Here is a 21115-nt window from a genome sequence, read left to right as displayed (position 1 = left end):
GTTAGAATTCAAGAGACACTGGAATGGAATGGCTGCCATACAGGTAGAGATGCTGATTTAAGAACAATTTGCAGTGGTCTCTTAATTTTTTCCAGAGCTGTATATATATATATATATATAATGCTTTGTGAATTGCGCTCACAGTTTTGTGCGTACAGCCCACAGAAATTCCTGCTAGCAAAGTTTATGAGAAACTCACTCAAGCTACAGCACAGCTGCAGACGTCACAGGGGAAGCTATAAAGCCCCAAACACCACAGAGCAAGTCACACATTGCTAGTGACTGACAAAACAGTAACCATGCGGATAGCTCAGCTGCTCCTATCCACAGTGTGTGTGCTTCTCCTGTCTGGGATGTGTATCTTTGGAGAGGGCTTTTCAAACAGTGCTGCTATCAAGGGCACACCAGAGCCCTGCTGTGATGGGTGCCCCCCTGGTAAGAAGCTTTTGTGACGAACATTACTGACAGTCATTAACTAGGCATGTTGTTATTGGTGCGTTGCGCTTGAATCTGAAATATAGCCATATGCAATGCATGATATGTAAAATAAGATTTAGAGTTAAGGTTCTATAGAAAAATTGTATTTTTTTGACATTTCCTTTTCTGTTTTTACTTTGTATATTTTCATTGATCCTGATTTTTTCATTTCAGTTGTAGAAATTTGAAAAGAGTTTCTGTGAACTCTATGCAGTTTGTGACGTTGCCCTGGCAAAACATTTGAATCTTGAAATGCTGGAATTGTCACACGGCTAACTTGTCTTCTTTTCAGGAACTTACAAGACAGGCACCAGCAATCTGTGCACTAATTGTTCACTGGGTACATTTTCTTCAGAGTGGAACGCTGACAAGTGTAAGCCATGCCATTGCAAGGAAGGTAAGTACATACACTACACTGGTACAAAGAGAGTGTTATATCAGCATAGCTGCAGAAAGACCGGCCACGCTCTTTACCTGGTACAGAAAGACAGGCCAATGTAAAGCCACATTCTTTTGATTAGGGTAAGGGTTAGGGTTAAGCTGAAATGTTAAACTCAGTATTCACATTCATGATTTTTTGTTCTTGTGATGTTACCCTATTCCTAACTCTTTTCTGATACAATTGTATAGTTACATGTATTGTGGTAACAATGGGCTTAAAGATTGTATTTTCATAAAGATACAATGCTCTTTTTTTTTGTTAGATAATTATCTGCAGTGCAATGCTACCAGCAAGGAATGCCACTGTAAAACTGGCTATGTCTACAAGAATCCTGAACATAGTCGCTGTATACCAATGGAGAATTGCAAGAGAGGGACTGAACTTAAAAGATCAGGTAAGAACTCAAAGTCTTATTTGAAAGCTAAGCAGAACTATACTTGTAAAAACTCCATCGAAGAGGGAGAATTTGCTCAAAGCCCACCTCTTATTGTACCACAGCTATTGGAAAACTGGCAGATATAGAGTGGTTATATTTTTAAAGGTTGTTGAAAGTTTGTTGCGCAAGAGAAGTTGTCCTTTTCTACTGAAACAGGTGCAGCTTGATTTCACCTTGTCAAAAGCAAAGCTATTTGCAATGGCTGTTGCAGTATATGCTGTGTTATGGCACAAGTGCTATTGAGTTATAGTCTTTTACATTTTCAGGCACTATAACCTATACATATACATGTGAACAGTGTATGAACAATACCTTTTCGGACACAGAAGCAGGCACCTGCAAGCCATGGACTGAGTAAGTACTATATCTTCAATTTGAATTGGCCTCCTAACCTTTATAGAAGTTGCAAAACATGCTAAGTGAAGTTGTAAAATCCATTTTCTCAAAGCAATATTATCGCTGTTATCTCTTTTCTACTATGAGATAGGGTTCTTTGCATCTGTTTTTCTACTTAAATTTAGAATATGCAGGTTCTTCAACGAGGAGTACTAATTTAATTGACATGCTGAATAATATCTTAACATTGATATGAATACAAGCAACTGTCCCGTGGCATAAGACTGGATTTCAGAATTACAAATGACAATCGTCATCCCCATCTATATTGCTTAGTTCTGCAAAATGTGCATGTGAGCATTTAATTCAAAACCTCAGAGTCTTGCAAAATTGAGAACAAAGTCCAAGTATATCTGTTTTCTGTAGCTCAGTGTCAGTGTTTTTCTTACAGTGGCATCAAATAGGTACAAAACAAACTGATCTACTTGTCATTGTTTTACATAGCTCCTGGTAAAATGAATAATTTATAACACTTTACAGTGTGTCTCTAATCACTATGTATTTACACAGTAGTTACTTAGTAAACACATGTGTACTTACACATAATTACAAAGTTATTATGCATAGTTATTACTAATGTGTACGTAAGCACACAATTGTATCAGAAAAGTATGTATGTTTACTTCACATGAATGCATAATTATATCTGAATTACTGACACTTATTGTATGTGTAATCAATATTAGTGGTGGGCTGTGGAAACGTATGATATTCTTAGGTGTATCCGTTCTGAAACGGCAGTAGAGAGTTTCATTGGTTTAAATGTGATCTCTGAATATTTGTGGTTTTCTGTCTCTCAGTTGTCAGGCTTTGGGTCTGATTACAGTCACCCCTGGTAACCATACCCACAATGCAAAGTGCGGATGTGAGAATGGTAAGAATAACATTTTCTGTGGTTCCTCTTTTAAAAGTGATCTTTAAATTAGATGAACAAGTCCTGTAGATGTTTGTATTTTCCATTGTAATACAGGTGTATTCTGAGAGAAACATTGTACAATGCTGAAAAATGCCAATGAGTAACGTCTGCTTCTTTCTTTGTTTTATTTCCGAAGATACCAGATACCAAACCATTACTGTGGTGGCTGCATGGATTTTATTTATTTTCTCCTTGATACTTCTTTCTGTGAGTGTCTTGATATGGAAGGCTCAATGTAAGAGCTGGACAATGATGACTATTGCAGGTAAGTTTTCACTTACTAATTATGTACCTACAAACTTGCACCATGGACCAAGACAGGCCTGGGGTTATACTATTGGAATTGGATCGTTTGTAACTAATTGCATATACAATGCATATCATTGCAATTGTAATTGAATTCAGGATCAATTGCAGTTCAATTAAACATTTATTTAGCTTACTTTTTCTTCAGAATTTTAGAATTTGATAAACATGTAATTGTAAATCATAATTATAATTGACCCCAGGTCTGGGTCAACTTTCCAAACATGTAATCAACCTGGTATATGGGCACTTCTCTATGTGTGGTTTAATTGCTCTGGAATTACCTCTGTGTCTTAATTACTCGCACCTTCCATTAATTACCTGCTAGTGGTGAGGTGTGTCTGAGAAATGTAACATGATTTCTACCTACCAGAAATAGTACATTCAACATAACAATAATTGTGTGGTCATGTGAAACATTTCCTGAACAGAGAGGAAACAGAAAACATACTAGACTGATTCTTATCGTTTAAGCCTTCCAGATAACAGCTTCATCAAGATCCTTTTTTATCTCACCAATGCAGCGTTGTAGTAACTTTATGAATGACATGCAGTTAACACCTCTTAATCCTGGTACCTAATTAACTTGAAATTAAGACTGCCTTTTAAAGCAGCTTAAATGAATTGTCTGCTCCTTTGCTGTTTTGTTAATTACTCCAATGCACTTATTTCTGTGATGTGCTGCAGAGTGTAATGTTCTCTTATGTATAAGGTGGGTGTGTAACAGGCAGAGGCTGGGTGCAAACCGACAACCCCGCGCACCACAAGCGAACGTCTCAACCACAGTGCGAAAGAGCCGGGCTCCTCTGCAGTCTTGAATTTATCTCAAGAGTCATCTCATCGCACCAACAGGATCCATAACCACAGTGCTTCACATACAATGCTGCCCGTTACACCTGATACACTTTCTAAGTATCCAAATGTAATGTTTTATGACTTTCATCTTTCAGAAGCAGGTCTCGATCCATTGTTGAAAGAAAGATGCCAACCGGAAGATGCCTGTAGCTGTCAGATATCAAAAGAGGAAAGTGGAGACAAGTCAGTAGAGGATGACAATATAAAAAGCCACATTATAGGTGCATAGGATCCGAGTTAGAAGAGCGGCCGGTGGCAAAAGCATACCTCAGACAAGGAGTGAAGTTTTGATTGGTCTTCAGAAACCTCAGCAGCCTCTGTATGATATCAGAGGAAAATCAACTTCCAATTGGCTTTTAAAACAATTTGTATGAACAAAATCTTCGGTTGGACGAACAACTTTACCAATGTCCTAATTTAATACATTTTTGAAGGCTAACCACTTTTAAGTCGAACATTTAAACCTTTAGTTTATGGGTTATAAATAATGGATATTACCTGTCAAAAAACAACATTATGGGATTATTAATAATAACAGTTATGGAATGTGAACCCATTGGCAATAAACCTTATAGTTCATTTTCCACATGAAGTGTCATTAACATTAAATAAATAGCTGAGGAATACCTTGAATAATAATCACCCTTATATATATATATATATATATATATATATATATATATATATATATATATATATATATATATATATATATATAAAATGCGTTTTTTTTTTAAACCATCTAGTGCTAACAGAGGAAAAAATCAAAGAACCTGAGCTTGCGTACACAAAGTGTTGAATAAGTTCCCTGGGCTCTCACTATATGGCACCATCAACTAAAGAGTTTGCAAAGAAGTCGAACAGTTCTGGCCTTGTTGTTGCTGCTATTGTTTGCACAGTCAGTTCAGCAAACAAAAAAAGAGACAAAGTGAATTCCACAGTGAGTAGACACTTTTGCATCTCCTCATAGAACTCCAACTCAGTCTAAAAAAAAACGTATAGTTTAAAAAATATTTAGCAATGACAATTTTGCAACAATGCCAGGTGGGGGGAGGGGGGGGGGATGCAGATCAGCTTGTATTATACAGCTCTCTACACAATATACTATATTAGTGCCAGTGTGATAATAAACCAGAAACACTGTGCATTATTGTTTTTGTTACCTATAGAGTTGACATTGTTTTAATTCTGTGGGCTGGTTATAGTTTAGGGTTCTGTGAAAGTCATACAGTATTACAATGGTGTCTCAATGATATTTCACTTTATCCTTTAAGGGAAAACAGAAAACAGCACCAGTGGCACTGTATGTTTTGTTTTTTAAATGAATCTACCTCTGATATAAGCAACTAATGTGTTTGCAATAAGGTTGAGCTGCAGTGCATTAAAACAAATACTTGTATAGACAAGCTTTATATGCATCTGTGTTGGCTAAAGATGCTATACAAATGTAAATTAATTAATTAATTAATAAAATCTTTGTTGTACAGTATGTAAATATTTTTTTTTTGGGGGGGGGGCGTTTCACAAAAGAACTATTGAATGGCACCTGCGATTGTTAAAGTGTGACCTTTTAAAAAGGTGAAAAATGTTGCATGTGTAAATTTGCAAAAAAAGAGACACAGTGTTGTACCTTTCCATTGTCCTACCTGTTGCATGTCTGACGCTTGCCCATCAGTTAGTACATCCATCAATAGGTGCAAAAGACCCACTGTAAAGCAATGAAGCCCCACATATAGTCACAGTGAAAACATTAAAAAATTAAAATGATACTAAGTTAGTTGAAATGAAACAATTTGGTCTGGTCACAGCTCAAGTTTCCCCACAGCTTTTAGGAATGAAAACACTATACTATTATATAGAAACTTTGGTGTTTCTATTGCACAACACACCTGCAGCACAGCAGTCTGAACCTGTGCATAGCTGTAGTTATACCAGCACTGCGTATTACTGTTTTATAAATATATAATATATGCTTAATAACTATGTAATAGAGTGTTAATAAAGCATCATATATAGTTTATAACCATGTTATAGCCATAAACAGAATTACGTTTAAACACCCGAAGTACAATAAATAGCTAAAAACTGTCCCCTTCATAAAACTGTAATTTATGGCTATTGCATGGTTATAAACCATCTACGATGTCTTATTAATACTCTATAACATAGTTATTAAGCACATATTATATATTTATACAACATTTATAAAACATTAATAAGCAGCACCTTAATGTAAAGTGTTACCACTAAACTTTTACACCTTATTAATCAATGTCTGCTTGTCTACCAGTTCTTCATTGCATACAGGCATATGAGCAGCCTACAGAAATGTGAACAAAAGAAAAGCTGAGCTGTCACAAGCAATCCTGACAGCCTACTGCTACTAAACCACAAGATGTAAACACTGACCAAACATGGTTTCTAACAACCGTGGGAGAGCACATACAGCAATAACAGAAAACAACAAGTTTATTATAATAGAGGCGTGTGCTGCAAGTTCATTTACAAGAAACCCTTGCACCAAGCTGAATGTATTGTGTGTGAGCATTGTCGTGACACTTTTACAATGCACAATGTGATACAGCATACCACCACTTTTTTTAGTTAATGCATTATTTTTTATATTGCAGTGCTCCAATAAAAGACTTAAACTTCTGAGTAACTGTGATGAGCAAGTGGCTGTGATGAGAGCGAACTTTTCTATATCATGACATGCATTCTGAAAACAGTGCATTTAAGTGATACAGACTTTATTTTATATATATATATATATATATATATATATATATATATATATATATATATATATATATATATATATATATATATATATATTATAATTTCTAAGTTAGCTTGATCTCTCTAATGTTAGTTCCAAAACGCTTTCCTTAAATGGATTGTGCTTCATGTAGACCATTTGTGAAATATGCATTCCTATAGGATTGAAATAAGACTCCTATTGCACAGCAGTTTCACCCACTCCAGGTTTTAATATGTGGATCAAACTGCTATGGAAAGGGAGTCGTATTTCCTTCCCTATAAGCACACACTGTAGGTCTGTGTGCTGACTTCAATCTTTTTCAGGTCTGGTTTATTAACAAAGGCGTTCTCCCAATCCTCGTTGCTTTGTTTTCATGTATGTTTGTGATAAAGTGAGGGTCAGATTTAAAGCTGTGTGGGTTGATATTTTACACCTGGGATTCAATCTTTAACGACATGTCAAAACATTAGTCAAATAAGTTTTAATGGGTGTAGGTGAGTGCACTACAGTTCACATATACAGTAGCTTGGCATTTCCCTGAAAACCACTTAAATGTCACCTTCCATTCTGACAGTGGTTCAGACACATTTTGCAGCATAGACAGTAAGTGATTCAGTAAGAAACTCAAACTAAAAGTTGTTTTTGTTTATTTTTTTCTAGTAAAATCCCAACTGCTCAAATACAAACGTGCCAGTTAATGATGAGGTAATGTTGATGTCCCAAGAGTGGACAGATTCATATTTCTGATAACGGCGACAGATGTTGGTTCATATTTATATAGCAAAAACTCTTCAGTAACTACTTTCTTTTTTCACATTACATTCACGTTCACAAAAACAAAAAAACAATTTCAGTCATACAGAACATTAAGCATGGAGGCTGTTCAATATGTTTTATATTTATTTTATATTACATTGCCATTTCATGGTTGACGTAAAGAGTAACTTGATTCAGGTCTGGAATATCACAGTTATTTTAACTAATGTATTTTTTTTTCTTGTTTAGAATCACATTGTGGGAAGTTGCAGAGAAGTCTTGTTTTAGAACACTTTTTGTGGGAGTTTTAGTTTCTTGTCCATTTTTATTCCAGACCCTTGTTTCATTCAACTCTACAAATTTTCACAGCATTGCCATACAGAACTACAGCTTTTTATTAAGCACGTTTTCTTAGCAGATGTATATTTCTGACAGGAAGCCAAGCCATTGTCATTGAGCTTAACTACACCGTTGAAATATGGAGTTCCTTCATCGATGGTAAACACATAACCACCACTTTCTTTCTTTGACGTGACTCAGAAGATGCAGTACCTTATATTTTATAGTAATTCTTAACATATCTGTGTTACACCAACACAGTCATAGTTTTAGCAACCATATCTGACTGGACTGTGAGAAAAAACAAGATACTTTGTTTTTAAAGTGCAGTAACAAAGGCCTAGCAGAACCCAGCAAGCCTCACAGAAGCTGTGGCGTATCATAAACAGATCTGTTTTTTTTTTATTTTGGAAATGCTGTTCTCTGCTTTACAGTTAAGGGTGAATACATTTCAAGCAGCTTCTTAAAATAAATACTCTCCATTATTTGTTATTCAGCACGTCTTTGAAAGGAACCGTTTGTCCATACTTTTAGTGTAAACTGTAGACCCTCTAGCAGACGTTGGATTCACGTGTGTTTTATTCTTCTGTTCATCATTTTTGGGAGGGTAGATACAAGGTGACTGTGGTTGACACCTGTTATGCAAAGTCCATAGCTTTCATCTCATCTGCAGTGGCACCACAGGATTAACTCTTCTGCTTCTTTGGTATCAGAGGGGGAGGCTCTTCTGTGATGGCACTGAAAGTTTGTTCAGGCTGAAAGAAAGAAAAAAAAATTGTATTATTATTATTCTATTTCATTGTAAGAATGCAGGGTGATGGTCCCTATTTCAGTCAGGAAGCAATTATTTAACTTTTGATCTCAAAATTTATTTTTACAATGTTCCTCCAGCTTACTATAATCATCACGGTCCAATTGGCTGACTTCTCAACAGCCAGGGAACCATAAACAGGAGGTATAGGCCTGAAATAAACAGGCCTTCACGTGTTGTCGTGGCAGCAAACGGAGACATGTAGGCCATGACATGCAAACCACTTTTTATGACCCTATTTGTTTGAAAAACAAAAGCTATATAGTTATTTTTGTACCCGTGATTACTGCTTGGTTATTTAGAATAAATAGAGTAAACCTGTTAATGTGGGTTGTTGTTTATGTTATTTTTTAGTGTCAGTTATAATTGTAATTACTGCAGCATAATTGTAACTGTAATTGAACAAAATAGCATTGGAATTTGAATTGGAATTTGAATCGGAATTGTGATTGGAATTGGAATTGTGATTGGAATTGGAATTGGAATTGGAATTGGAATTGGAATTGGAATTGGAATTGTGATTGGAATTTGAATTTCAGCTAACAATTTGAATTATAATTGACCTCAGGTCTGCTACACACTTTAAAGATGGGGACCAACACACCATACCTTCTGCAGTCGGAAGAGCCAGTTCTCATAGTCTTCAGAAGAGAAGCAGGAGACGAGCATGGGCTCCATCATGTCCCCTGCAATGAGGAGTGTGGCTTTTAAAAAAACTATAAAACAAGCATCTAATAAACACACTGCAGTCACATATTGAAGAGTTCGGGGTTTGAGGAGATAACAGTCTTCCTGAGTGGATACAAACTTTAATAAACACACTGCAGTCACATAATGAAGAGATAGGGGTGTGAGGGAATAACAGTCTTCCTGAGTGGATACAAACTTCAACAAAGTGCATTTTATGAGCCCTTGCAGTTATATCTATTATATGTTACATGTTTTGTTCGTTTTTCTTTTCAAAAAGTCATGTGTTGCTTCTGCTTGGAGTCTGACTTTCAACTGACTGATGCATCAAGCACTAAAGCGCACAGAGACATTGCCCCTGCAAATCACGTCTTAATTGTATGTTTATGCCATTGTGTGTGTTTTATAAATCCCAACCAAGAATTCAGAACCCTCACGACCTGTTTTACGGTCGTAAAACACTCGCAATCCTTTTATAAATGTGGGCCTATGTGCTCAACGCACCTGTAATTTCAAACTCCAGTCTTCCCAGCAGTGTTGATTTCTCCACAGCCTGGATGCTGGTTAGGGGTAGACGTCCCTGAAGGGAGAGAAAATCACATCAACCAGGTGGTATTAACAGTAGGGATGCATGTGTCAGTAATTCTGGGCAGGAAGCCCAACATGAGGACAAAAAGGACTAGAAAAATTCAAATACAAATGTTCTTAAAATAATATTAACAAGCCATATGCCATTGCCATCAATATACCTGAACACAGTATTGCATTTTTCATTTGGTGGTCTAACCGCTAAGGAAGGTATTCTATAAATGAATGTATTACAGACTGCAGCCAAAAATCTGTCACCCCCACATATGTGGTCTTTTTCCTAGCTGCATGGTGACGTGTCATTGTAGTGCTCATTGACGGTGTGTTTCACTGCTCCCACACACTACTTTCCACACAGTCAAATACGTCATAAACCATAAACGCCACTTCTCTGTCATCTAGTACAAAGAAAGAGTTTTGAAAAGGTTATCTTAGCTATGAGTCTTGAGTGAAAAAAATATCACAGAGCACACATCTAAATGTGGCCACATTTAGATAGGCCACACAATTGTGGCCTATCTTGGGTCTTGTTCAGGTCTGCCTCATTGCATTGAGCTGAAAGTTACCGTTCATTTTTGTCTAGGTCCTACAGTATTATTAATGAGTCATTTAGCAGATGCTTTTATACTTCGGTAGAATGCCAGCTGTGGGCAGGGGCCTGCCACGGCCATTTCATTCTCTGAAATGGCCACTGGATTAACACAAAGCGTTGACTAGGTTTCCAACATCACAGCAGTACATATCAGATTGATCAGCGCAGCCTAATATAACACAGCACTGTTATTGGTAAACTTAGATTGGTATGATTGAGCCAGTGTAATGATTCACAAAGCAATCAATATTTTACATCAGTGCCCCATGATGACACGAGCAATTGCCACAGCTGCAGCCTGTGAGACTGAGACTGCTGTGAAACACAACCTGGCTCCACTGCAGTGCAGAAAAATGGGAGTTTCCAGACTGCAGAGCGACCTGATCTTGAACTGCTTGGAAACTGCAGCTGTGGGGCAATAATCTGCAGTCTAACTTCTGTCCTCTGGGTTTTATAACCAGAGAATATTACCTTTTGATATTTTGTAAACTGCAATTTGCAACTTTTTTTTAATACAATATATTAACCGTGTTAATAAAGTAGTTTGAAATGTACGGCTTGTTAGATTAATAACTGAACTGCCTTCTCATTTTCTTAAGGAATTCTAATAAAAAGCAAAACGGGCATATTGTGCCCTCAGGTTGGCAAGTTTAAATCGCATAGTAGCTTTACGTTTTCTCAACAAAGCTATTCCAATTCTACACCCCCTCAGGAGTTACCTTGCTACACTTTCTAATATTTTTACTGTGGCAGTAAAATGTCTATACACTATTGTATTCAATGTTTTTTTTTACTGATGGATTTACCTGAGTATTTACCACTTATTTAAATATGTTTGTAGAAGCTGGCAATAGAAATAAGAATGCTGGCCGCTATAGGTCAGCCCATCGCCTTTCAACAAATGTTAAATTCATCACCAGTATCTTGAAAAGCCCTTTAACCACCAGGGACACCCCCTCCCAGGTGTGGTTCAAAGAGCTGTAGGTGTGCAAATCCATTCAAGAGCACACCTGTATCTAGAAACTGCACTTTCACTCTGACTTGTGTGAAAAGACCACCGCTTATGTCATCACAACCATCTTCGACCCTGAACTAAAAACCAGAACCGTTACTGACAGGTAGCAATCTAAGGGGGTAGGGTGCAAAATCAATGCTGTATGATTTATTAAGCCCACTGCGCCACCTTGCTGTTAATCTATAACTGTCTAACATGCTGTTAGCACACTGCTTCCTGGGATATCTGGTCATGTGGTTCACAATGAAGTATAACAGCCCATACACACACAATATGAAACAAGCATTTAAAAAATAAACTACGTTTCTCCGAAATAAACAATGTTGGTATTCCTAGTACAGTATTACATGCCTTCATTTTGAGTGCACACATCTTACAAGCCCAACCAGCGACCCTTCAAATCTATTTCATTTTTCAGTTGCATTTTTCCAATTTGAAAAGCCTTTCATACTAAAATTTTGCTCTGTGCACCCATGAAATTCAAAGCGAGGAAAACAAAGCAGTCTATCCTGCTATGGACCATATTCAAGCTCAATAGAACTATATATATATATATATTATATATATATATCTATATATAGATATATATATATATATATATATATATATATATATATATATATATATATATATATATATATATAATTACTTTAATACATTAGATATTACAATAAGCATCTTCTTGTTGGAATCTTCTTGCTCTTAACATAGCCCCCTATGCAATTCAACCCAAAACCATTTCAAGAACAGATGCACTGCAAAATAAAAGCACATTAACTAGTTCCCTGTTGCTACAAGAACACACCTCTGTACATTAACAACATATTTAAGCACTAGCATTAAAAATTGTAACAAAGGGGCAAGCACAGCGCAGTTAATGTATCGGTATTTTGTGTTTCAAACTTGATGCATCCCAGCCAGTCAATATGATTTTAAAGCACACTAGCGTGAAAAAGAAAATGTGAAGATCTGTACGCTTGGCACCCTCTGGTGTTTGAATACATGCATGTTTTGAAGAACGTTCATAATTGATTAGTTCTGATGATGTTACATTATCAAAAACTATACCTGATAAAGGACGTTGGCTCTTTGAAAGTCAAAGGACAGTATAACTAGCTCACTGGGAAACAGCACTAGAAGTCTTGTTTGATTTCCCTGCAGAAACAATAAAGGCAGTGGTTAAATTACACAGATGGCATTTTTCCCTTTCTTCATTTTTAAACACTAAGTAGAGGAACCCTCTCTTCCATGTCCCTCAGAACCCCAATGCAGCCACACTAGGAGGAGTCCTGAGGAGAGGGCTGCTTGAAGAACCAGTTTGGACCAATTCAAACCTACCTCCTGGTTTGAGTTGGTGACAGCAACCATAGATATAGATTGTATGTTTCCCAGGTGTTGGATTGGAGTTCCCTCCCAGTTCAATATTGGATTGAGCAGCAAATGCTTCTCCAGCTCATTTTTCTTCCACTTCTCATCAAAAGGCATCTATTGATTTAAAGAAAGAAAAACAAATCCTTATATAGCAGTAATACGATTGCACTAAATAGAGGGGGTGTATTACCTGCGGTCCTACCCATAGATGGCGCTATTAACAAGCGATGAGATGTTGGTTTGACAATAAATTAGAAATGCTTTACCCTAACAGTCAGCAGGGTGTAGAGCCACCATAGACAGCCAGGCTAGCGAAATTGCTGTCAAGCAGGGCCTCTGCTATTATGGTTCACTGCTATTAAACATCCCAATCCCAATAAATACATAGAAATGTGAAAATGTGTTCTCCCTACAATCAAACTCCTTTCTATTGCTTTTAGTGCTGACATTGCACATGTAGATCATAAATGTGGATAGAGCTGATGCTTCAGTACAAAGAGTTGCATTTTGAAATAAGCCCAAGAACCTAACAGGATAGTTCTTGTGATTAAATTAAACTTCTGCCTTGTCAGACATCTGGGTCATTTGAGAGAGAATATGTGCACAGTATTAACGTGATGCAGACTCCCTGAAACCATCTTGTGGACCCTTGGGGTCCCCGGTCCCTAGTTTGGGATCTGCTCTTCTTGAAGGTTTAGGTGTCTTGGTACGTTGTCCTCTAACTGTTTGTATTTTTAAGTTCATCCACTGGATGGCGCCGATGTACAATACATTTCTCAGTTGACTAATTCATTAATTAAGCAGATCAATGTAAGACTGGTGGATAAAAATAATTAAAAAAAAGAAATCTACTCTTTATGCAGAGTGAGGATTAAAATAAAATTAGTTGTTTCATAAGCTTGAGATCTTTGTATGGTTGTTTTTTTGATCCACCAGTCATGCCTTGAGCTGCTTAATTAGTCAATTGGGGAAAGTACCTTCTGCTTGGAATTACTTTGGTTTGGCTGCATTTAAAAGAAAAACAAATGAAAGACAAACCGCGAGGGTGCCGTGTGTTATCAGTGTTTTGTGTTAACGTTTGTTTTTGTACTTGATAAATTGCTAAGAAACCCTGGGAACTGTAGCTAACAGGCCAGCCCCACCCCGGAATTCACTGCACTAAAACACCCCGTTGCAAACAGCTGTTCACCCACTGGACTTTGACTTTGAGTTTGTGTTGGTGTGTCTTGTGTTGTAATGTTTTCAGCTCCGTTTTGAAGCGCTATTATTTTGGGGATAGAAACCCATGTTTTCCTGGCTGCGTGTTACACTTAGTTGTGTGTCTTCTGCCACCTATTATTTTCAAATAGGAAACACAAAGGAAGAGCAATATACCTGTCCTTTGAACTTTGAACTTTGTGTGGTTCACATCATTTTCTGCACTGCATCACTTCCGCAGCTGTACACTACTAACTTTGCCACAGTCGGATATGTGAGTGCTGACTGTAGATGAGTTACTCACTGAACTAACAAGTATTCAATCCAATTCATCCCTGCCACTACAGTTAACAGATGACTAACTCCATGTTGAAGAACATTTTCAGAGCGAAATAAAATAATTTTATCACTACAAATCGATTAATTTCATCATTCCTTCATGTGCGGTTAACACACTGTTTCCTGTTAATTTTACACCAGTACACAGTTGTTTTATTTATTTATTTATCTATTTACTTGCTTTTTTTATCTTGGTAAACATGCATGTAACTCTTTCCCTAGTCTAACCCAAGATTACAAAGGGAATTTCATACCAAACAGGATAAAACACTCTGAAAGGGCACCATGTGCTGTGTCATGGATTTCTGCACCCGGTCCCTGATGTTATCAACCCAGAACCTCCGCTCTGTAGGACTGGTGCAGATGACCATCTTAGGCTCAACCATTGGAGCTGTGGAGACAGAATCATACTGCAGTATCAGAAACAGTTTTCAATTCAATTGTCAGCAGGTAGATGTGGACTCGCTCTCTGTAACGGTAGAGAGAAAAAAAAAAAAAGCCTTCCAAAAACCCACTCATGCAAAAACATTAATGTTATTTTGATTTTTACATTGAATGTTCAGGGCAAAGTGCAAGTGCAGTTAAAATGTAAAGTGTAAATAAGTGCAGACAGGCACAACCATTAATATCTTCTGTGCTTTGAGACAGAACCACGGATGGCAATTAATGCGTCCCAGCTAAAAAGGATCTGAAAACATTTGCAGGTCTATTTAATGGATCTTAACAGTAACTGCTCTAAATACCATCATCATTCAGATCAATAAAAAAAACTACAAGTTTGATATGCTGTTACTGAAGGAATACAGTAAAAAAAAAAGCCAGGAGCTGGAAATCAGACTGCACAGCAGTTTCACCCACCTATTAAACCAGGAATGGATCAAACTGCTATGCAGTGGGAGTCTTATTTCCATCCCTGTAATTCTGCTGCATTAATTCTTTCAGTGGTTTCAAAACATATTGTAATGCAGTTATTAAAACCAATTAGTAATTTATAGTGCTCCTTGAGAGTATTTCCCTTCACAGAGTACGTTGCAAGACTGCGTATGTTCTACAATTTAATACAAGAACAACATGAAAGTACATTTAAAACGCATATTGCTCTGAATACGGGTACTTTTGTAAACAAGTGGTTTTGGTTTTTGGTGCAGACAGGAAATGTATTTTTCATTTTGTTCTGTCGCGATGTATGATTGTTCTGCTAAGCTGTCGGAGAGTATGATTGTTCTTCTAAGAGAGAGAGATATAGGAAACTTTTACAAAAGTTGTGTGCTTGTGTTATTGAACATGTGAGACTGATGAAACAAAGTAATTCTTCACCAGTTCCATCAACAGCTACAATTAGCATTCAAGCCTGGTATTTTGACCTTTCTGTCTTAGCAGTGTGCATCGTGCTCAGAGTGGATATGCTCACCTGTAATTTCAAACATGTTTGAAACATTTTCACTGTTGTTTACTTCTTGTATGGTCATTCCTGAGAGAGGGAGAATCCCCTACAATAAAGTAACCTGGTTATTAAAGACATGTAATGAGAGACATGCCTACATCCCATCCAGTGCTCTTGACATCACATTATTACAGAGTGAATATTCATTTTGTAGTCAGGGTTCTAATAATAGTAATAATCAATGCATTTGATTTGTTCTTTTTTATTTTCTCATTACAAATGAGGGATGAGAAGTCAGGCAGTCAGTGTTAAGGATTTGTCAGTTTCCAGTTATGCCCCAGGCATCTAACACCTTTTTATATTTAACAGTATTTCCTGAGCACAAGATCAGTTTTTGTGATTTTGTAATATGATAACACAGTTCTTACACAGTGACTACACATCGCATATTAACTTTGTGTTGCATGTATCTCTTTCATTACATTAGTAACACTGGGCACATTAACATGAAATTACTACTTTTCACATAGTTTGTTGTTTTGCACATCAACATGTTAGCAATACGTTACTAATTTACAGAATATGGCACGTTAGCAATTAACATTAGCAATCTTACGGACATGCAAATCCCACCTTATCTTCATATTCAACCTCAATTTAATGTAACAAATCCTAGCTGAGTGCATTGATGTGATTCACCAACCCTCTGTTCTGTATATGTACTCTTTTTAATTGACACAAGAGTTTGGATCACGTCTTCTTGTCTAGCAGTTTGATTGAATAGCAAAGTGGGTGGTTGTGTTGGACACAATTAACCTCTTCTACCCTAACTTATAATGAAAGAGAAAAAGAAAGAGACACTAACCTGGTACACAAACCCTCTTTTATCATGGTCCACAGCTAATATTAGCAGATGGAAAGAAAACAAAACCAGATATATTTCACTTCTTTCCTATAAATAAACAAAAGGAGTTAGTAGGTACAGTGGGACTTTTGTATGACGTAAGATCGTGAACAGTGAGTTTTACACAGCTATTGGAAACTGAAATGGGTTTGTCTAAAGATTCAGGTCTGTGTTCTATTATATGCAATAATTTGGACGGGGTTCAGGGATGAAAGCTGCATGCAGGTGAGACTGGTTCTGATTTTATTTAGTAATTGCCAATTGACCCTGTTTTTCTCCCAATTTGAAATGTCCAATTGTATTTTTCTCCTTTTAGACTACCACCCCGGTTGGTAGTGGAATAGCCTGGACTCAAACCGGCGACCTCCAGGCTATAGGATGCATCTTGCCCTCCACAAGGAGCGCCTTTACCAGGTGTGATTTTTATCAACAGATATTTTCTTTACCCCAGAAGACCTTTACAAGTACGAGGTCGGTTAGCAACCAGCGTTGGGGTCAATTCCAATTCCATTTTTAATATATTTTTTTAAATCAATTCCCTAATCCAATTCCAACACACCACTGATCAAAATTGCAATTAGCAGTATTCTGTTAAAAGGAGCTTCTCACCAGTGGCAACACATTACTTCAATTGAAGTCTCTGTTAGTCAATTAAATTGGCTTCAGATGAGAGCAGTGGAACAATCACAACAATTATGTCTCTAAATTCTAATTCAAGTTCCTTCAAATTTAATGTATTTTAAAAAGGGAATGGAATTGTCCACAACCCTGTTAGCAACTTCACAATCCTGTTGTATTTTGAATGGTGTAGATTGAAGAGTGGTATTCCCTATCTGCAATTATCTTTGTAGCCTTTGCACACTGCTATTCATTTCCAATACATTGCTTTGAAACCTCTCTGAAAGCACAACAGGGACCTTGCAGCCCTCTGCTCCCTGAGAGCTCCCCACTGCCATTACAGCAGGCGTTTTCAATGGAAAGTAAAGAAAGCACAGAGAGCTCTCATAGATTCAAAACAGCATGTAAATGAGGGCTTCCTCTCTTCAGTGGCATACAGTACCGCTGCACATTTTTATCCCTCCCTTTCAGTCTTTAGCGCTGTATGTTAACATATGTTGTTGGAAATCACATGGGACCCTCACAGGACTCCTAGGCCCCAGTCTAAGGTAGAGTATAAATGCATGTAAAAAATACGTCCTGTTCTCGTGTGTACTCAATAAAGGAGTTCCCATTTGAATTATATAGCTTAATTTCAACAAAAAATAATCAGGACTGAAAGGGTGTGTGAGTCTGCAAAGTAAATTTATGTGAACAATGAAATGAATTCCTAATACTATTAAAACCATTCGTTATGATAATAAAATGACAGAGCAGCTGTCCTTGTTTATCAAGGGAATATTACCTGAGTATGACTGTTGAACAGATTTGCTAACGAGGACCAGATTATTTCTCTGTAGGTGTGGATGGCCTGTCCTTCCCAGCCGTCTATATGATCGTTATATATCTTGCTATGGAGAGTTTCTCTAGTCTGCCCCCAAAGTACAGCCTAAAGGAAAAGGGCAGCAGTAGGAGTCAGTAGCTGACAATATATTTGACTTTTCCCAGATTAAAGGTTAACTGAATCTGTCTCAGTGTGCAGGAAGCAGCCCATACAAATATACAGTAACTTACCTCATGCAGAGTTTTGTTCGATATTCCACTGGATACTGGGCTCTAGAAATCATGTAAACAGTTTTATTCAATGTTGTATCTTAAACACTGGATCGATATCTACTGCAAGCATTCTTACCACAATAGCAGTCACAATAATATGTGCAAGCTATTGAGTTTTCGTTTTTGACAAGTACATTTTGTAATTGATTAATGCTATCTCAAAATAGGTAATTTGTACAATAACCTTTAGTGATGCTGTAAACTCATGAATAGTGTCTGACATAAATACATATCATATAATCTACACTGGCAAATCCAAATGAATGTCCTGAGTTAAAATGACTCGGCCCATGAAAGAATTTGGGCAAGGCTTTGTTAAATCAAAAATCTTGATTGTGTTGGTGGTTTGTTTACCTCCTCCTGCAGGCAGAGTCCTAACAACATGAGGGACGTGGTATGCTGTTACTCACCTGAGGAGCGAAATCAGCAGAATATCCTGATGTGTTTTGTAGTGGAACACGGTGGCTTGTCTCACCTAGAGACCATATACTAAAACAAAATAAACATGTTTTATGAATTACTTTTTTTTAAATGAACAGTATGCTGAATTTGCTGCCTGTTTACTACGTTTTTGCAAAGCGTTTCCATGCTTTCGTCAGAAGGGAGAAATGTAGAAAAGCACCCTGAACTGCACATGTCAGTGTCTGCATATGCATCTCTGCAGAACAGAAAAACACAAGGTTTGAGTTCTGGTTTCATTATTGGCCTGGCTTGCTCACAATTCCTCTTTTCAGAGTGACTCTCCATAGCTCATGGGGTTCTTTTTCAATGCAGACCTCAGTGGACTCACTTAGTCTTGCATCTTCATTGCAAGTGGTTTATGTAGAATTTGAAGAAGCTGTTTAATCACAAAGAAACACAAGCCGCCAATTAAAGATTTTTCATGGCCCATTTCCGTGGTTATTTTGTTTGGGTTTATATAGTATACTATTATACTATTCTTGCATGCTTTATCACAGTTGGGAAGTTTTTTTACAAACATTTACTCTGTTTTCCTGTGCTTTACCCTGCTTTTAATGAACTTTGCTATGCTTCTCACATGGTATCCCGCAAGAAGCATGCCGATCCTTTTTTACGTCCCTTACACTGCACAGTAGTTGCCAATAAAATAACCAAATAAGTGAAGCAATCACCTATAAATCAGTCAAATGAATACTTTATTAAGATTAATTGATTCATTTACATTGATGGACTTGAAATGACCAACAAAATATTCTGGTGCAAATAGATTCGATTTGAGTAAGAATTCCTTTACAAATACAGACACCTTGTTGGCACTTGGTACTTACAAAGGAAAAAAAGAAAGGATCTGTTACAAAACACACAATACAGCATCTATACATGTGTTATAGGAAATGTAATAACACTAATAATAGCAATGGTAATACAAGTATAGAAAGTATAACACATGCAATAACGTAATTATAAGAAACTATCACTGCTTTATAACAAGGGTTTCTAAAGTTTAAAATTGTAAACAAAAAACAACAACAAAAAAACACTATAGTCCATGTCGAGAACTGTCATTATTACTGTTGTTGTTATTAAGAAATCATTAAACAGCAGACCATGAATTTCACTTGCTAATATTCTGTAAGTAAGCTAACTGATTTGGCTGAAGCATGCTGGAAGCCTATACTGATGAGCGTGGGCTCAGTTTTTTTCTCCTGAGTGGCAGTTTAGAAAATGCACACACCTACCCTCCGTTCCCTATTTCTAGGAGCTCCATTTCTTCAGGCCCAACCTGATCAGTCCCAGAATGCCTCTGGGTCACGCTACAGCACCCCATTCTGCTTGGAATCACCGCAGTCCTTCGATCGGAGAGCTTGCAGGTTTCAGTCTTCAAACTGGGAAATCATAGACAACTTCCTCATCACTAGATAGTTTCACAGTGTCTGTGTGTCAAAGAATCTGTCTGTGAGGACAGGCAGTTTGGAAAGCAGCTCCACTAAGATGGCTAGTTGCATAGAGCAGTGAACAAATAGATAACCTAATGCGATTCTCTTCCAGAGCTGAGTTTGTATTGGAACGGATGTACTTGTCACCTGACTGACCGAAAAGAAACGAAAAGCCGCTCTTTCCTGTTGGTTTGAGCCTCACTAGCTGTTACACATGTTACTTCCTGTTTAACACTTTCTGTATGGGAAAGCAAGCAAGAAAGTTTGTGCTTACAACACACAGGATTACTGACATGATGAGTAAGTTAATGCAGAGCAGCATGGTGTGAAACCTATCAACCAACAGACAAAAAGTTGTGAAAAAACCTTCAGGGCTTTTCATAAGAAGAGCAAATTGTACAGCAGTAATTGTCTTAGTAACTGCAATGACTAGCCTAATAGTAAATGAATGAAAACAATGAGCATGAATATGTGTGCAAGAATTTCATTCTGGCAGCAGAAGTGTTGATTTACAAACCCCAACACCAGCATAAGCATTTCTTTTTAAAGTTATCGCGATTGTGAATCAGACTTGCATGAGTAATGCAGTGCTCAAAGAGTTTCCTGTCTCATTAGACCACCCCTTTCCATCGTCCTGTTCCCTCCTTTTTACGGGGCTTGGTTGACAGTGTCAGAAACAGGGAGCAAGATCCTATCCTATCATTCCCTTAAATACATGTTCCAACACTTAATCGTGCTGCCGTCTCGCGTATTGAATAGGAGTCCCAACAGTAGTATCAGAACTGGACTTCTGAAACGTTTTATACAGCAATTACAGTGGAGAATTCAATGCTGAAATCCCAACTGCACAGCAAGAATGTTCTGGAACACAAAATACAATAAAAACCTGTGTTGTTTAAACAGTTCGTCTTGCGGTATGTGTGATTGCTTTA

General features: G+C 37.3%; 2 protein-coding genes across 2 annotated transcripts; one reads left to right on the top strand and one right to left on the bottom strand.

Moving 5' to 3' along the window:
* Positions 1-292: 292 nt before the first annotated feature.
* LOC121329383 (tumor necrosis factor receptor superfamily member 18-like) lies at positions 293-4461 on the top strand. Its single transcript, XM_041274963.1, has 7 exons — positions 293-435; positions 770-874; positions 1182-1313; positions 1622-1709; positions 2552-2625; positions 2804-2932; positions 3924-4461. The coding sequence occupies exons 1-7, from the start codon at positions 300-302 to the stop codon at positions 4055-4057; spliced, it is 798 nt and encodes a 265-aa protein (XP_041130897.1). The 5' UTR covers positions 293-299; the 3' UTR covers positions 4058-4461.
* A 2627-nt stretch (positions 4462-7088) lies between these two features.
* Positions 7089-20392, bottom strand: LOC121328431 (rho guanine nucleotide exchange factor 7-like). The gene is made up of 12 exons (XM_041273082.1): positions 19986-20392; positions 18696-18774; positions 18244-18285; positions 17975-18118; positions 16534-16620; positions 15696-15774; positions 14539-14675; positions 12716-12862; positions 12446-12532; positions 9687-9762; positions 9105-9181; positions 7089-8439 (listed from the first exon to the last, which is right to left on the bottom strand). Exons 1-12 carry the CDS (start codon positions 20072-20074, stop codon positions 8371-8373), a joined length of 1113 nt encoding a protein of 370 aa, XP_041129016.1. The 5' UTR covers positions 20075-20392; the 3' UTR covers positions 7089-8370.
* Positions 20393-21115: the final 723 nt, after the last annotated feature.

This window comes from Polyodon spathula, chromosome 16, assembly GCF_017654505.1.
Source record: "Polyodon spathula isolate WHYD16114869_AA chromosome 16, ASM1765450v1, whole genome shotgun sequence".
In the NCBI taxonomy this organism is placed as follows: domain Eukaryota; kingdom Metazoa; phylum Chordata; class Actinopteri; order Acipenseriformes; family Polyodontidae; genus Polyodon; species Polyodon spathula.
Note: the sequence above shows the minus strand (reverse complement) of the source record. Positions and strands in the feature narration are given on the sequence as shown.

Bases quoted from the DNA above. Each gene is read 5' to 3' on its own strand.
- LOC121329383 (XM_041274963.1), top strand. From the start codon at position 300: ATGCGGATAGCTCAGCTGCTCCTATCCACAGTGTGTGTGCTTCTCCTG. The intron at 436-769 runs GTAAGAAGCTTT...TCTTCTTTTCAG, and splicing joins CTGTGATGGGTGCCCCCCTG to GAACTTACAAGACAGGCACC. The intron at 875-1,181 runs GTAAGTACATAC...TTTTTTTGTTAG, and splicing joins GCCATGCCATTGCAAGGAAG to ATAATTATCTGCAGTGCAAT.
- LOC121328431 (XM_041273082.1), bottom strand. From the start codon at position 20,074: ATGGGGTGCTGTAGCGTGACCCAGAGGCATTCTGGGACTGATCAGGTT. The intron at 12,863-14,538 runs GTATGAAATTCC...TTAAATCAATAG, and splicing joins AGAGTGTTTTATCCTGTTTG to ATGCCTTTTGATGAGAAGTG. The intron at 8,440-9,104 runs GTATGGTGTGTT...TCTTTCTTTCAG, and splicing joins GGCTCTTCCGACTGCAGAAG to CCTGAACAAACTTTCAGTGC.